At 47.2% G+C, this 17,991-nt stretch overlaps 1 protein-coding gene across 4 annotated transcripts; it reads left to right on the top strand.

Moving 5' to 3' along the window:
• Positions 1 to 241: 241 nt before the first annotated feature.
• On the top strand, positions 242 to 17,080 carry CLUAP1 (clusterin associated protein 1). Of its 4 annotated transcripts, none has more exons than XM_078872850.1 (13): positions 242 to 346; positions 1,719 to 1,830; positions 4,182 to 4,266; positions 5,891 to 6,064; positions 6,718 to 6,813; positions 7,410 to 7,493; positions 8,273 to 8,406; positions 9,652 to 9,793; positions 11,926 to 12,010; positions 12,356 to 12,472; positions 13,648 to 13,703; positions 14,662 to 14,715; positions 15,509 to 17,080. In XM_078872850.1, exons 1-13 carry the CDS (start codon positions 325 to 327, stop codon positions 15,695 to 15,697), a joined length of 1,350 nt encoding a protein of 449 aa, XP_078728976.1. In that variant the 5' UTR covers positions 242 to 324; the 3' UTR covers positions 15,698 to 17,080. The 4 variants fall into 4 exon arrangements, with proteins under 4 accessions (XP_078728976.1, XP_078728979.1, XP_078728978.1 ...); XM_078872853.1 differs by having other exon boundaries at positions 14,682 to 14,715; positions 15,509 to 15,632; XM_078872851.1 differs by having other exon boundaries at positions 311 to 366.
• The last annotated feature ends 911 nt before the right edge of the window (positions 17,081 to 17,991 follow it).

Below are 17,991 nucleotides of genomic sequence, written 5' to 3'. Positions count from 1 at the left end.
TCTCGCATAGTCGTAGCGATGCCGTGACGTCATTGTGATACGCTTTTCCTCGGAGTGACATTGCGTCACCACGCGTAGCCGTAGCGACCCGAGGACGGATTTCATTGTCAGGGGACGTGACGTCATCTCGCGTAGCCGGAGCGACCCCCGTGACGTCATTCGGATACGCTTTTCCTCGGAGTGACATTGCGTCACCGCGCGTCGCCGCAGCCACCCCGTGACGTCACGGCCATGTTTTCTCGGAGTGACATTGCGTCATCGCGCGTCACGCTGCTCGAGTGCACAGATTGCGTCAGCGCCTAGCGACGGCGGAGACGCGGCGCCATGTCTTACCGAGATCTACGAAGTGAGTGTCTCTCTCCCCTAGTGAGTGTCTCCCTCCCCCCAGTGAGTGTCTCTCACCCCCAGTGAGTGTCTTTCTCCCCCAGTGAGTGTCTCTCTCCCCCAGTGAGTGTCTCTCTCCCCCAGTGAGTGTCTCTCTCCCCCAGTGAGTGTCTCTCCCCCCCCCCCCGTGTCTCACCCAGTGTCTCTCCCCCAGTGTCTTCCTCACCCAGTGAGTGTGTCTCCCTCGCCCAGTGAGTGTGTCTCCCTCGCCCAGTGAGTGTGTCTCCCTCGCCCAGTGAGTGTGTCTCCCTCGCCCAGTGAGTGTGTCTCCCTCGCCCAGTGAGTGTGTCTCCCTCGCCCAGTGAGTGTGTCTCCCTCGCCCAGTGAGTGTGTCTCCCTCGCCCAGTGAGTGTGTCTCCCTCGCCCAGTGAGTGTGTCTCCCTCGCCCAGTGAGTGTGTCTCCCTCGCCCAGTGAGTGTGTCTCCCTCGCCCAGTGAGTGTGTCTCCCTCGCCCAGTGAGTGTGTCTCCCTCGCCCAGTGAGTGCGTCTCCCTCGCCCAGTGAGTGCGTCTCCCTCGCCCAGTGAGTGCGTCTCCCTCACCCAGTGAGTGCGTCTCCCTCACCCAGTGAGTGCGTCTCCCTCACCCAGTGAGTGCGTCTCCCTCACCCAGTGAGTGCGTCTCCCTCGCCCAGTGAGTGTGTCTCCCTCGCCCAGTGAGTGTGTCTCCCTCGCCCAGTGAGTGTGTCTCCCTCGCCCAGTGAGTGTGTCTCTCCCTCGCCTGGTATGCAGGTCGTGGGTTCGATCCCGACCCTGACGCCTGTATATTTAGTTTGCATATCTACTGCTCTCCCCGTAGTCCCGTGGATTTTTCTCCGGGTCCTCTGGTTTTTTTCTTCCACATTTGCAATCAACGTGCATTTTGAGTATTTGGCTGCTATAAATTTCCTCATAAGCCACTAGGTTGAGCTTTATAGCTCAGCGGGCCTTACCTGGTGAAATGAATCTTTTAAAGTTTTGAATACTTTAATCGTCATTGGAACGTCATTTGCCAGTAGAAAAATATGATAATTGTTTTTTTTTTACCCTTTTTTGTCTCGGGTGTGGACCAATCAACTTCAAGGACAATGGATACATTATCAGAGTTGTGTTTTTTGTTTGCATTACGACTGCAGGTATTGTGGTCTATGCAAACATGACTCCTTGTAAAAATAAGGTGTCAGTTTTGTTGCCAGATAAAAGGGTAAAAAAAAATTATCATACTTTAATCGTTTTAAAAGTGTCTTCTTGCGAGTTCCTGCGACATCGTTTCCCTCACTGTTTCCGCGCCTCTGTTTCGCTGTTTGTCTCGGCGTATCGGTCTGTATACGCGGTCACCGTGAACCCGCTGCATGCAGACTTCACGGAGATGATGCGGGCCTTGGGCTACCCGCGCCTCATCTCAATGGAGAACTTCCGCCAGCCCAACTTCCCGCTGGTGGCCGAGGTCCTCGCGTGGCTCGTGAAGAGGTTACCACACACAGCGCTCACCACACACAGCGCTCACCACACACAGCGCTCACCACACACAGCGCTCAACACACACACAGCGCTCACCACACACAGCGCTCACCACACACACAGCGCTCACCACACACACAGCGCTCACCACACACACAGCGCTCACCACACACACAGCGCTCACCACACACACAGCGCTCACCACACACACAGCGCTCACCACACACACAGCGCTCACCACACACACAGCGCTCACCACACACACAGCGCTCACCACACACAGCGCTCACCACACACACAGCGCTCACACACACACAGCGCTCACCACACACACAGCGCTCACCACACACACAGCGCTCACCACACACAGCGCTCACCACACACAGCGCTCACCACACACACAGCGCTCACCACACACACAGCGCTCACCACACACAGCGCTCACCACACACAGCGCTCACCCCACACACAGCGCTCAACATACACACAGCGCTCACCCCACACACAGCGCTCAACACACACACAGCGCTCACCACACACACAGCGCTCAACACACACACAGCGCTCACCACACACAGCGCTCACCACACACAGCGCTTCACCACACACACAGCGCTCACCACACACACAGCGCTCACCACACACAGCGCTCAACACACACACACAGCGCTCACCACACACACAGCGCTCACCACACACACAGCGCTCACCACACACACAGCGCTCACCACACACACAGCGCTCACCACACACACAGCGCTCACCACACACACACAGCGCTCACCACACACACAGCGCTCACCACACACACAGCGCTCACCACACACACAGCGCTCACCACACACACAGCGCTCACCACACACACAGCGCTCACCACACACACAGCGCTCACCACACACACAGCGCTCACCACACACACAGCGCTCAACTCACACACAGCACTCACCACACACAGCGCTTCACCACACACACAGCGCTCACCACACACACAGCGCTCACCACACACACAGCGCTCAACACACACACACAGCGCTCACCACACACACACAGCGCTCAACACACACACACAGCGCTCAACACACACACACAGCGCTCACCACACACACAGCGCTCAACACACACACACAGCGCTCAACACACACACACAGCGCTCAACACACACACAGCGCTCACCACACACAGCGCTCACCACACACACAGCGCTCACCACACACACAGCCCTCACCACACACAGCGCTCAACACACACACACACGAGACGCGGCAGCGTCACCAGGCTCCTCTCACACGATGCGGGGTCGGGATTTGACTCGCAAACACATTCTTGTCTTTGTGTAACACACTATGAGATCTCTTTTACCAGTGGCAAAATATAATAGTAGGTTTTTACCCTTTTAACCAGTTAAAAGGGTAAAAACCTACTATTATATTTTGCCACTGGTAAAAGAGATCTCATAGTGTAAATGCTTACCCCGAGCTCATAATACTCTGATATTGCACTGTGTTTGAGTTGTACGCCTTCTGGTGTCATCTGGCCCTACACCAATGGGGACTAGGCTCTAAAGAAAGCCGTCTCGGGTGTGGGCCAATCAACTTCAAGGACAGTGCATATTATCATCCTTATCAGAGTTGCTTCTTTTTGTTTGCTTTTTTGACTACTTGTGTTGTGGTCATTGTAAACATGATGCCTTGAATAAAGGTGTCAGTTTTGTACCAGTTAAAAGGGTAAAAACCTACTATTATATTTTGTGTAACACGTTGTACGTTTAGTGAATGCGAAGTTTACGTGAACTAATTACACGCGACATCATACTTCATATATTACATGAACACAAAAGTTTTGCTGGCTGGAAGCCGATGCCTCGTTGGTGCCAGTGACACCTGCAGGGGGCAGCGCCAGCTTCAGTGCTTCTCCACTCGTCACCTCAAATGGCAGCGGTGCAGCTGCTGCCGGTGGTGTCGGTTTCACCTGTTTTAATTCTAGATTTGAAGCTTTCGTGACTGCAAGGATTCACACTCTTAGGTTTTTTTCTGTAAAGTCACGTAGGTAAAAAATTAAATTAAAATTAATAAAAGTAAAATAAAAATCACGATGTTTCGGAGGCAACACAAGCTTCCGTCTTCAGGTGGAACCGTCACAGCACGATAGCTGTATCAAGCAAAGAGGATACTTGATACAGCAAGGAGACGCTTAATACAGCAGTCGTGCTGTGACGGTTCCACCTGAAGACGGAAGCTTGTGTTGCCTCCGAAACGTCGTGATTTTTATTTTACTTTTATTAATTTTAATTTTTACCTACGTGACTTTACCGAAAAAAACCTAAGAGTATTCACCTGTTTTGTCACACTGCATGGCCGTAGGTACGAGCCACAGTCGGACATTCCTGCGGACATTGACACGGAGCATGACCGAGTGTTCTTCATCAAGGCGGTGGCTGAGTTTATGGTGAGACTCCCTCCGTACCTCACTGGGACACGGAGGTCAGTCACTTCTTTCTCGATCGCCATGCGCTGAATCCTGAGCCCTGGCAGCGAGTGACCCTTCTGTGCTGACGTATCTTGACCCGTGCCTTGCATTTATCTTTGAACTGTGGAGGTCGGGCAAAATTCAAGAGGAAAAGGTATTGTGGCATTATCAGTTTTGGCCAAGATGACCACTACTCTGTGAGCAAAGGTGGATTGGTTTATGCGATGCAACAAATCCTGCACGTGGGCTGAACCCGCCGCTAAATCCCCGGTGGTTATTCTCTCGGATGCGTTCCCTCCTCCACCTGCCACGACTTTGTCGTCAGGCTTAATCAGTGGCCTTGTTTGCGACGTTTTCTGCCCAAACCCACTATTATTTAGTCAATACGATGTGCTACTGTACTGGCATTTGTTCCTCCTCTTCCTGTGTCTGGGTGCAATTTCAAGCATGCCTCTGAATGTTTTAGGTTTCGTTTTCTTTTCGTTTGTGGACATGAAAGATATTGTGATGTTGTTCAAAGAAGGGTAGGCCGTTGTATGCTGGAGCCGTGGTCCAAATTTCCCAAATGAGCAAACTGACGTGCAAATCACACAATTGAGAAACACATCAGTCATCACCCAAAACGACAGAAAATTATCAGGACCCTCCTGAAACAGCCTTAAGATTCCATAAGGCTTCGCGAGGTAAACAATCGTAATGAATAATGCATTGATGCATCCTCTGGTTCTTTTGGTAAAGTCACGTAGGTAAAAAAAAATAGAAGTAACTAAATTAAACCACGACGTTTCGGAAACAACACAAGCCTCCGTCATCAGGTGGGACAACCACAGCAAGAAACAAAAATTACTGTAGTGGGCAAAGAGAGCTGTTTATGACAAGATATTATATTATAGTGATGTTGCTTCCGAAACGTCGTGATTTAATTTAGTTATTTCAATTTTTTATTCTTATTTTTTTCACCTACATCACTTTTCCCAAAGAACCAAAGCGTATGGATCATTGCAGTCACGAAAACTTCAAATCTCGAACATTGATGCATCATTATGCCTATAATGATTAGTGTCAAGTTAATTGCTAAAACACCATTGGAACCTCATTTGCCAGTAAAAAATATGATAATTGTTTTTTTTACCCTTCTATCTGGCAACAAAACTGACACCTTTTTTACAAGGAGTCATGTTTGCATAGACCACAATACCTGCAGTCATAATGCAAACAAAAAACATAACTCTGATAATGTGCACTGTCCTTGAAGTTGATTGGTCCACACCCGAGACAGCTTTCCTTAGAGCCTAGTCTCACATGGGTCGTCATCTGGTCCAACCCATGTGAGACTAGGCTCTAAGGAAAGCTGTCTCGGGTGTGGACCAATCAACTTCAAGGACAGTGCACATTATCAGAGTTATGTTTTTTGTTTGCATTATGACTGCAGGTATTGTGGTCTATGCAAACATGACTCCTTGTAAAAAAGGTGTCAGTTTTGTCGCTAAAACACCGTTTGCCATTGGAGTGGCCCTCATCGATACGCCACGGCTGACAGTGGTGTGGAACTGCACGACAGCGGTGTGCATGAACGTGTGCTGTTGGGGCCGTGTACCCCCAGGCCACCAAGGCTCACGTCAAGCTGAACACCAAGCGTCTATACCAGGCTGACGGCTACGCGGTGAAGGAGCTGCTCAAGCTGACAAGCGTGCTCTACCACGCCTCGAATGTACACGCCAGCCAGGGCGATCTGCCCCAGGAGGAGCCCACATTCTCCTTCCAGTTGGGCTCACGCGTATGTCACATTTTCATATTACACAGCCAAACACCTATGAAATGCTGTAGGGAAGTACACCGAACATCGGGTATTTGTGACCAAGATATCAATGGTGAATCCTTTTAATGTCAAATTATCAAAATTAAGTAATTTCCTGATCATCAAGCATTAAGGTCGTGCTCATTTCCAAATACAACACTAGTCAGTGGTGGAAATTCCACATTCCATTGGCAGGGGTGAGTGAATCTAAAAGACAACTGTTGACGTCCCCACAAAGTGGTACTCATTAAAACGTAGTAAGACTTCAATTGGGTATAATCCATTCTGCATATATTTCATTGTTTCTCAGGGTTTGGTGACGTTTTTAAAGTCATAATTAGCAGTGAATAGAATGTTAAATAAAACGTGGCTACAGCACCTCATTCAATTTCGATTTAAAGCTTTCGTGACTGCAGGGATTCATCTTCTTGGTTCTTTTGGTAAAGTCACGTAGAATGGAAATAATAAAATAATAAAAATAAAACATTATAAAATACAATTCTCACGCTGTTTCGGCCACAACGCAAGCAGCCGTCCTCAGGTGAAGAACAGGTCTGTCGGAAAGACAAGAAGAAAAAAGCACCTCATTAGTTTGAGTAAACGGTCAACTTTGCGGTGCCCGACTCTTGCAGATCACGGATTTCAAGTTGTCGCGGCAATTGGCGTCGGACATCACGAGGAAGGGAGCCGCCCTCTACGACCTCCTGGGCAGGGAGGTGGACCTGCGTGTGAGGACTGCACAGCAGCAACAGTTGTAGCTGCCAGATGCTGTCGGCACGAGAGATCATCGCAGTCACAGGACAGCCCACGGCATTCGCTCAACACCTGAGGGCTAACCTGTTAGGCCCATGCAGGAGCCCTCCTGTCACCCTTTGTAAATGTTTAATAAGAACCGTGTTTACTTTCGTGTTCCCTGACTGCCCTAAGCCAATTTGTTCACGTAAAAAAAAAAAATTCCCATTCTCCGTACTTGCCTAATCTGGTCACTTTCCTTTCCATAATTTATATATTTGTTGTATATTTAAATGTTTTAAGAGCAATTCACCATCTTACGTAGCCGTATTCATATTTTGCTAGATATTTTAGTCGAGATGTTTTTTTTTTAAACAGTGTGTCCTTAAATCATATTGTAAAGTAGGCAATAATGTTTCATAGGTCTCAATGGGTTTATTTAATCTTCTGGTTTCAAAGAAGGAAACGGACTGGTCCCCTGGCAGAAGTGCTGCATTGTTCTATCCTGCCTCTTACCTGATGCAGGCCTCCACGCCGACATTGTGCTGGTGAGGTGCGAGTGTTCACGTGGGGCGGCGTGCTTTGCGTGCAGGATTTGCGAACGAGCGCCATCGCACGACCCCTAGAGATGGCCGAGACGGAGAAAACTTTGCGCGCTGCCATCAAGGGGGTGGTGGTACGACACCGCACTCAGCCCACAACACTTGGCTCCATACGCAGTGTGTGTACGACGCACACAGCACGCCCGGCTGTGCGGTGCAGTAAGTCACACGGCTATGAATGTGAACTCTGCTAGAAGCCAGGGGAATACACTGTGGACAACTGTACATGCTCGTAGGGTAATATTAAAGTATAAAAGTTGTTGATATGCAGTTTATATCTGTTCACTAGGCAATGTTGACACACAACACTCATGTACCGAATATATATTTCTCTGCACACAAACTATATTTGCATGTACGTTTAGCTAACCTGTTTATACCCAAACTTCTCTATGTGCAGTTTGAATTCAATCTACATGTGGCTATTCGATTGGATGTGGGACAACATTGTGTTTACTGTATGCAGCTGTCTTGTGCGGTATCGTTTTGTGCGCCCTTTTTACGGAGCGCATCTACCGCATAAAGCGAGAGAAACCTGTACTGTATATCCTCGCCAACACTTTCTATCCTCCATCCGATCCCGCAATTGTACGGCAGAGACGTAACCTCCAAAATCCGCATGAACAGAATCCCACCATCTGGCCTTGTGGAGACCACGCTAACGTCTTTGTGGGCAATTGACGCTCCGTCGTCTTGCCATGAAATTCCTAGCACACGTCTCGCGCTCATCGATTCACACGTTCACTTTAATTCAACCGCGTGAGAATCTCACGTCACAGCGGTACGCAATGAGGAGGCTCCTGCTGAGCTGCGTTTGCTCCGCAAGCAACAAGTTGTGGGTGTTCAATTCCAGGACGAAGTGGAGAAGACGAAGCGCATGTTGGAGAACGTGGCTTCTGACGAGGCCAACCTGGACTCCAAGATTGAAAAACGCCGAGCAGAGCTGGAGAGGAGCCACAAGAGGCTTCAGACCCTGCACACCGTCAGGTCTACTTGCCGTGCATGTCGAGCGTCTGCGAGTCTTTCTTTGCGTAGGTCAACCACTGTCGAATTCCCCACAAAGTGGTACAGTAAAAGCTTGGATTGCGAGCATAGTTCGCTCCGGAAACGTGCTTGTAATTCCAAAGCACTCGTATATCAAAGCGAATTTCCCCGTAAGAGATAATGGAAACTCGGGTGATTCGTTCCACAACCCAAAAATATTCATGTAAAAATTATTCATACAAAATAGCTCTCTATATTTTTATTATTAAAATTTTATATAAAGTAATCAAATTTATTAATTACATTTAATCGTGGCTGGTGTGAGGGAGACGAGAGAGAGGAGGGTTTTTGTGTAGGACGACTTTCACTTGCAGTACAGTTACTAAAGAACAGTCACTACACTTGGACACAAAATAAAAAAATGCTTTACGCACACACACGTGGTCACAACACTATACTGTAGTAAACAGTATACAGTACGCTCGCACGGATGTTGACTATACGAGTGAGGCACGCCGACTGAGACCGAGCATGGGAGACGATTACCCACAATCTCACAGCGAGAGAGAGAGTTGTGATCAGGTGACGCTCGGCAGACAAAGTGTATACTGTACGTACTACTCGTATTGCAAGACGTTGCTCGTTTATCAAGTTAAAATGTATCAAAAATGTTTGCTCGTCTTGCAAAACACTCGCAGACCAAGTAACTCGCAATCCAAGGTTTTACTGTACTCATTTGATCAAGCGAGGAGGAATTGTGGGTCGAGTCAACCCCCGACCAGGATTTGAACTTGCAACCTTCTGATTGTGAGCCGCTTGTTCTACCGCTGAGCCACTTGGCCAGATAAAATATACTGTAATAATAATTATAATTAAATAATAACGCGACTACACACATATATATAGCTTACAAATATTAAAGCACTTGGGATGTAAAATGGTACCACGTAAGGTAAAATTAGGAAGCAAAATGCACTTTTATAATCTACACAGCCTCAGCATAATGGTTTTTGATATTCATTAGTCTCTTCCAGAATCACATTTTTTTGTATGCAGTGACTGGTGAAAAGTCTTCAATCTGTCTCGAGAGGGGAGTATGAGGGTGAGAGGTGCGAGCCAGGTGAACGTCTCTTGCCTCGTGCGATTCACAGAGCCCACTCGGCTGTCGTGGCGAGTGTGTGTGTGGGCGCGCTGAGGTTGCGGTGAGCGAGAGTGACTCCCGTCCCCTCTTCCTCCGCGTGCGCCCAGGCCGGCGTTCATGGACGAGTACGAGGCTGTGGAAGCGGAGCTGCAGATTAACTACACCGCGTTTGTGGAGAAGTTCCGCAACCTGGCATTCCTGGAGCAGCAGCTGAACGAGCAGCGCCGTGCGGAGCAGGACAAGTTTGAGGTGGGAGGAGTGGAAGTGAGCGGAGTGCGGCGTGCGGCTTGCATGCGAGAAACTCGTGCAGGGTTTATTCCAGGAGCGTGATTGTCTGCACACTATTTATTCTGTCTGATACGGAAGTATTTTGTGCTGGATGTGTATATAACACATTCCTGCGGAGGGAGCTGGTAGGAACGTTGAGTTGCTCGGTCAATGGCCAGGGTCAACGGCGGCGTGGTGTATTCCGCAAATATGCCTGACTGCGAGGGCGGGCACAAGCCGGCGTGAGTAGGTTAAACGTTGAGTTTTATAAGGGCACCACGGGGTGACCAGGCCCGCCCCACCCAGCAAAACCCCTCCCACCCCCCACCCAGCCCCTCCCCACCCAGCCCCTCCCCACTCTCCCCACTCAGCCCTTCCCCACCCTTCTCACCCAGCCCCTCCCCACCCTCCCCTCCCCACCCAGCCCCTCCCTGCACGACTGACGGACACAATAATCCCCTGTGGGCTGGTGGAACCAGTGGGTTTGCATTTCAGAAGTCGTACACATTTCACGGATTCCACGGGAAACTATTCTTTGAAACTCTTGGCTCATTTGACTAAATACATCCCATGATTAAGGCATGGTTAATAAAAACATGGTTAAGTAAACCAAAAACCTAGAAATAATTTTGATTTTTGTTCATGTTTCACTGATGTTTCATATTATGTGCCCTTTAGTTCAATTTCTGCAGCTCCCTTGCCAATGAACTTGTAAAATCTGCCATGTCTGGAATGTTCCGAGTGTTCTTTATATCCTTGTTACATTCTTTCAGAATATGCAGATAATTGTTGCAGTGATTAAATAAAAATGTGTAGTCGCTGACCATTATATTTGCTTTTATACAACGACGAGGGAAGGTGACTTGGCCAAGTGGTAGCACATTCTTCGCTTGTTAGGTTAGCAGTTCGATTAGACAAGCCACCTGATTAATAATGCGATGTATATTTACCACACAATACCACGTGCCGTCTGCTTCACAGTGGACATCAAATATCCTGTGGCATCATTCGAAGGATATTAGCCCATGTGCTGGCATCACGGTCCAAATTTACATCATTGGGAAAATTACACCGCAACTCAATTTGGAAACGGCAATTGTCACTCCCAACTGTGAAAACTGGTGTCATAATATTAATTCCACATAATTGTTACAATGTAGTGTTCATGCTTATCTGAGCACTATCCAGCAGTGGGATTGGACCATCGCCTCTCCGTCTGCAGTGCAACACGACGGGACCACAGAGCTGTGCGAGAGCGTTTTGGGGGAAGTGCCTGAAACCAGGAGCCAATGAACCTTGACTTTACACCATTGGTACCTCTTCTTGGTTCTTTCGGTAAAGTCACGTAGAAGGAAAATAATAAAATAACGCAAGCAGCCGTCTTCAGGTGGAGAACAGGTCTGTCGAGAAGGCAGAGTCTAAATGGCACGCCCCAGGCTTGGAGCGACTTTATGCTGGGATGGAGGGGCGAAGAGTGTCTTGACAAAATAATTTGCATATCAAGAGGAATTTAGCATATTTATGGGAAATGCAGATATGCGATTAGTACTACTTGTGAAATGCGTAGGAGGTTTGGCGAGGGGTTTAAAGTCATTATGCCCATGCATTATGCAGGATTAGCAGTATCAAAGGGAGGGAGTAAGGTTAGAATTAATAAAGGGAAGGAATGTTAATAATGGTACCTCATTTGCCAGTAAAAAAATATATAATAGTTTTTTTTTTACTGGCAAATGAGGTACCAATGGTGTAAATGCTTACCCCGAGCTCTCATACTCTGATGGTGCATTGTCTTTGAGTTGTGCGCCTTTTGGCATCATCTGGTCCAACCCATGTGAGACTAGGCTCTAAGGAAAGCTGTCTCGGGTGTGGACCAATCAACTTCAAGGACAGTGCATACATTATCAGAGTTATGTGTTTTGTTTGAATTATAACTGCAGGTATTGTGGTCTATGCAAACATGACTCCTTGTAAAAAAAGGTGTCAGTTTTGTTGCCAGATTAAAAGATAAAAAAACAATTATCAAACCTTGACTTTATTAAGGATTGCCACCCGTAGGCCAGTGGTGTGTGCTTTGTGCAAGCAGGGTGTCTCACAGAGGGGAGTGTGGTGAGCAGGAGGCAGAGAACACTCTGAAGCTGATGCAGAGTAAGCTGAAAGAGGAAGAGAAGCGGCTGCTAAAGCACCGTGGAGAATTCTCAGGTACCCTGCGTTCACCACTCGCTGTGTGATGATGCTCATTGCTTACCCTGGAATGGTTTGGGGAATGGCCCTTCTTCACAGCGCAGTGGAGAAGGTAAATTACACTGAAAAGAATCTTCAGAAGTATAAAGTGTGATCTTCAAATACAAGTGTGTCAATCGGCCTGTGTCTTGCAATTTCTGCTCTGTGTAAGGACCAATGCCTAAAATATCAGTGTAGTATACACTTTGTTGTGAGGTAGTGCTGTTTATGAATGCCGAGGGGGGTTTTGTAGTTATGCCAACACATTCCTAGAAGGCTGGGGGAAAAGCCGCTCTGTGTGTGTCCCTCTGTGTGTGTCCGCAGACAATGAGGAGGACTCGGAGCTGGAAATGGTTCCGGGAAATGAGAGCGAGGAGAGCGAAGAGGAGGTCCGGCCCAACAAGCCTCGTCTCGCCTTACGGAGCCAGAACCTACGGCCTGGTACGCAAACCCCGTGAACCCGTGAACGCACGTGCTCGACGCTCGGATGAGGTGCTCGCCGACCAGCTCTGCTACACTCTTGTGCATGTGCAGACGCCATTGGTACCTCATTTGCCAGTAAAAAATATGATAATAGTTTTTTTACCCTTTTATCTCGCAACAAAACTGACACCTTTTTTACGAGGAGTCATGTTTGCATAGACCACAATACCTGCAGTCATAATGCAAACAAAGAACATAACTCTGATAATGTATGCACTGTCCTTGAAGTTGATTGGTCCACACCCGAGACAGCTTTCCTTAGAGCCTAGTCTCACATGGTGTTGGACCAGATGACACCAAAAGGCGCACAACTCAAAGACAATGCACCATTGGTCGCACGTGCACACCCACGTTCTTCCACGTTCACGGCGATAAGATTGCACGTTTAATTTGTGAAATGTTTAAACAAAACGAATCTCTCAACGTTATTGAAATAATCAAACATTATTGGAACTTTAACACGTAGGCTTTCGCGACCAATATTATTCATAATAAAAGGTTTTTGGGTTTCGATCGCGTTATTTATAAATGTGTCGTAACCCTCCACCACCCGACACGGCCAAACAGCTGGATGTAATTACCAGCGAAACGTCGTACTCAAATTTTAAATGATGTTCATTCACTCTTCAACACACCGGTGGGCTAAAGTAGTGAACTATTTGTCCTTTGTATAAGCGTGACACATTTTTTAATGTTTGGCCGTGTCGGGTGGTGGAGGGTTACGACACATTTATAAATAACGCGATCTAAACCCAAAAACCTTTATTATAAATTATTGGAACTCTATGTATTCTGTATGTAGTCACCGTTGGTGTGTTCATGCTCTTCGCATAACAATACAACACCAGGGGGCATGTTACAATGTTTTAAACATTAAGACTTTGCACATGTTTAAATCCTAAACGATTAACACCCCTATTCCATGCTGTTGCTTGCTGACGTGGCCTGCCTGTGCATAATGAGAGTAAACACTCGAGTTTGCATACTTGCTAATTGAGCTTCTATTAACCTGTATTACACGATGCTGCTGTCACTTGTTTGACTCGGGTCACCCTGGTAAGAGGCCTCGATGTGTCAGTGACTTCTCACCTGAAGGGAAGTTGACGATGACACCGGATTGTGTGCATGTGTAGGATATGGCGCTTCTCTCGTGCGAGGAACCATGCAGGGGGGAGACACAGAGGATGAGGTAAACCACATCGTTAAGCCTATTCCCATCACCTCTTCATCTACCTGGCTCACAGCATCGCCTCAGTGCTGCTCTAACGCAACTTACTCGACATCTTCGCCACCGGGGGTGCTCTCACGCTGTGTATCACTGGGCATGTAACGATGGATCGAATACATAAATTCAAACATTCTTACGCCCGCAAAACACGTCTAAAATCTTGAAAGTGATATTCTATTAGGCTCAACGCAAATTACATAAAAATTAAATGCGAATGTGACAATTAACATATCTTTCAAATGATATGCTAAATGTGACAAGCTTTATGGGACAAATCTGTATAAACAAGGCACAAAAAATATATAAGTAATTTATTTGCATAGCAATCTGTAATCGGGCTATTTTATTTAATCTTGGATGTTGAATCGTTATCATGCCTACGCACCACCTCTCAGCAAAACTACATCATTGGCGCAAACCTAACCCCATCATTGCTTAACGGTGTGGTACGCCGTTAAGCAGAGGTCGCAATCGGGTACCCGATACCCGTACCCTACCCGATACCCGGCTACCCGTACCCGGCCGGGTACGGGTACCCGTTTGCGACCCTGGTGCGGCCGGGTACGGGTAGACCGCGAGTCACTGGTGAGTAACTGTTTGTCACTCATTTCCCAACGTCTTGTCTCTTCTCACAATTCAAGTTCCTAGAATCAACCCACCCACGCCTGCAACATGGCTTCATCCCAGAGGTCGCAATCGGGTACCCGTACCCTACCCGATACCCGGCCGGGTACGGGTATCGGGTAGGGTACGGGTACCCGATTGCGTCCCTAGTGCGGCCGGGTACGGGTAAGGAATCAAAACCCGTTTGCTATCTCTGCCGTTAAGCGGAAGGGGACATGCGCTTCGGCATGTGGTTTTGTCTCTGTCCGCAATGTTCATGCTCTGGTTGTCCTCGGTTGCACTCTCTCTGTCCAAGCCTTCCCTGTTCGCCGGCAGAAAGGTACTACGGCCCAAGGAGGGCAGCGCGCAGGTGTGTGCAAGTGATCTGACCTCTCAGAGAGATCAGATGCAACGATACACTCGAGCAATTGCAAAAGAAAATCCCAACCACAGTCTTACGAGATCGCCCACCCATCATGTCACACCCACGCACCGTCACCCACCTACCCCCACCCCGACATGTCCACCAGCACGAATTCCGCTCGCTGCCTGTGGTCCAGCCACCCACCACCACTCATTTTCATTGGTTGTGAATGCACTTGAAAACTCCCATTGGCAATGAATCAAGCTGCTTGTAATGTGCCATCGTACCCGTTCTGCTTGGCTTCTTTGTTATTTAAATTGTATGAGCTCTGCATTGAATCTAATCTGGAGACCGGATGTTGATCAAATCTGATGCTGTAGCTGAAAGTATCACTCACACTGAAGGTCCCATTTCCAACACAGTTGCGTGTAAACCAATTACCTACGACCATGTCTCACTCAATAATTCTCTCTAAAAAAGGCATTCTTGCTGCTATTGTGCAGAATCCTATGGCCCTTGTTACACCCTTTACACTGGGTATGGCTGCAGTCCTGCCACATGGGTGCCAAGGCTTTGTGTGACGTCGGCAGATCTGTGCGGCCCCAACCTAAAGCTGTGCTGTCATCAATGTATGAATTTGAGATGCAGAAAGCCAGGACCACCCTCCGAAAATAACCAAGGCATTGTGAATTTGACGCGCAAAAACCTCCCAGTTCCTAGTGATGAGAAGGGATGGCAGCAGAGCGCAGTGATCGATTGACGGTTTTAGTAATGAGATGCGTGCTCCCGTTGTTTACAGGATGACAGTGGAACCATCAGCAACAGTGAGGAGGATGAGGAAGACGAGGGAGATGAAGATGACGATGATGATGTTGAGGATATGGGTGGCATTGCTGGTGTGGAGCATGGCCCCCTCCGCCCCCGTGGACGTGGAGGCCCCACACCTAGGAAACCAAATCCTCTCCCCGAGAGCGACAATGACTTCTGATCCCCCGTCAGAGATCAGATGCAGCTAGACACACGAGCCATTACAATGTTTCGATTTAAAGCTTTCGTGACTGCAGGGATTCATCTTCTTGGTTCTTTCGGTAAAGTCACGTAGAAGGGAAATAATCAAATAATAAAAATAAAACATAATAAAATAATTCTCACGACGTTTCGGCCACAACGCAAGCAGCAATATGCTAAATTCCTCTTGATATGCAAATTATTTTGTCAAGGCGCTCTTCCCCCTCCAACCCAGCTTAAATATACGCTCCAAGCGTGGGGTGTTTCATTCAGACGCTGTCTTCCCGACAGACCTGGTCTTTACCTGAGGATGGCTGATTGCGTTGTGGCCGAAACGTCGTGATAATTATTTTATGTTTTATTTTTATTATTATTTCCCTTCTACGTGACTTTACCGAAAGAACCAAGAAGACACTACAATGTTGTCTGAACGACCACCACCAGCTGACCCTGTCACAGAAGGATGACTATCACGTGCTCATGCTGTCACACCCACCATCACCCACCCAGGTTTGACTTCCGAGTTGCGGTGTGACGCAAGCACTGTTTCATCAATTAATGTCCATTTTGAAGACCTTTGCATTTATTCACATGGTAATTTATGCTTTTCTATTCACGCAAATTACACTCGAATGATATGCTGTTACATTTAAGCTGACGAAGCAAACATAACTGTACAAACGACAGCAGAAATGATCATTTACAAGATGAAAAATTTGGCCAAAATGAATCAATTCTTGAAATTAATTGTGGCCCTGAATCGCGAAAATTGAGTGGCCGGGGTGTGGGTGAATCAATGTGCCCCTAATCGAATGTTACGACGAGCACTTAGCGACTGAAACTGTGATGTATTCTTTACATTGGACTCGCTGACAATGATACCGACTTGCCAATGTAGCAGGGATGGCTTTAGACGAGCGTGTGGCTGTAACTCTCCTGGTTTATACAACTGTGTTTCACATTTCTATTTTAAAGTGATCCGTAATTCATTAAGGGGTTAAAGCAAACCTTTTGTTACGTATCCCAAATATAGGCCTCAAATTAACCATTTGTCTTACGTAATGAACATTTAATACTCAACAATAGCATTCCATAATATTTTGCACAAGTCAGAAGGATTGATCAAAAATGTTGTGTAGTGTCCGGTTAAGTTGTGCGCTACCATTCCCGTACTGTATAAGTTAATTAATTACATAAAGTGGTGACGACCGCAAAATCCACGTTAATCGTTTTTATCTTCCAGGCCAGTGTTCGCATGCAGCCCTTTGAGGACTGCTTCGTGACGCTTTGTGAAGGAGCGTCTCTTTGTAATCGCATGTATTGCATCTCTTGAACATTTATTTTACCGAATTAGAAACAAAAATGTCTCGTCTTGTTATTTCGGTTGCCGACTCCCATTCAAGGCATTTGGATTTATTCCTTCGAGTTTACCCAATCAACTGCTATGAGAAAAGTAATTCGACTTTGTACGAATTGATGCAGTAATACAAGCTCTTGTAAGGCAAGATTGAAATAAGATTATAACAGGTCCCTGCGGGGTGGGCTGGTAGGAACGAACAAATGAATGGCTATAATAAAATGAAATGGCGGGGGTACGATACGAAGGGAGAGTTTGAGGCCTAGTTCTAGGCTTTAGGCCGCTGTGAGTTAATTTTTAATTTAAATGTTTTAATTATAAGGGAATGTTACACTTGTTTAGCCAGGAAAGCCTCACTGCGTGTAAAGGTTTTTGTAGGGTCCTGCCAAGTGTTTGCAGTAGGGGGCGATGTTGCTACACTTAATCGGACATCGGACGGACGGACGATATCATCTATTGTAGGCTGGTTCACTTCGTTCCTACCAGTATAAATATACTGTATTTACTCAACCCCGCCCCACATCTTTCCGAAAATGGACTTCCCCTTTGCCTGTGTAACCACCTTCAATGTTTCTCTGTCTCAGATTCTTGGCTTCACCGCTCAGATTATTGGGTTTCATTTTCTGTTTCTTTGTTTTTCTTCTAGTTTTCAGAAAATATTTCACTGCTTGAACCCTCCTATTAGCACTTTTTGGTTATGTATGGTGCGAAAGAAGTTCAACATAAACATAATAACAATAACCTGCCTACTCACCCTGTCTCACTCAAATCAACTTCGCCTAGAGTTGCTAAGTCTCACGTAAAAAATTAGCACTTTCTTTAAACACAAGCCAAAGTGACCTGCCATGTACATCACCTCGCAAATTCATATGTGCAGATGACATAGTCCTTGCTGCACAGGGCGCACACCTCGAGAA

This window comes from Lampetra fluviatilis, chromosome 35, assembly GCF_964198595.1.
Source record: "Lampetra fluviatilis chromosome 35, kcLamFluv1.1, whole genome shotgun sequence".
Classification (NCBI taxonomy): Eukaryota; Metazoa; Chordata; class Hyperoartia; order Petromyzontiformes; family Petromyzontidae; genus Lampetra; species Lampetra fluviatilis.
Note: the sequence above shows the minus strand (reverse complement) of the source record. Positions and strands in the feature narration are given on the sequence as shown.

What these genes read in the sequence shown, in the direction of transcription:
- CLUAP1 (XM_078872850.1), top strand. Translation starts at nt 325, where the DNA reads ATGTCTTACCGAGATCTACGAA. An exon ending in CGGAGCAGGACAAGTTTGAG is followed by an intron (nt 9,794 to 11,925) that starts GTGGGAGGAGTG and finishes TGTGGTGAGCAG; the next exon opens with GAGGCAGAGAACACTCTGAA. An exon ending in GGGGAGACACAGAGGATGAG is followed by an intron (nt 13,704 to 14,661) that starts GTAAACCACATC and finishes TCTCTGTCCAAG; the next exon opens with CCTTCCCTGTTCGCCGGCAG.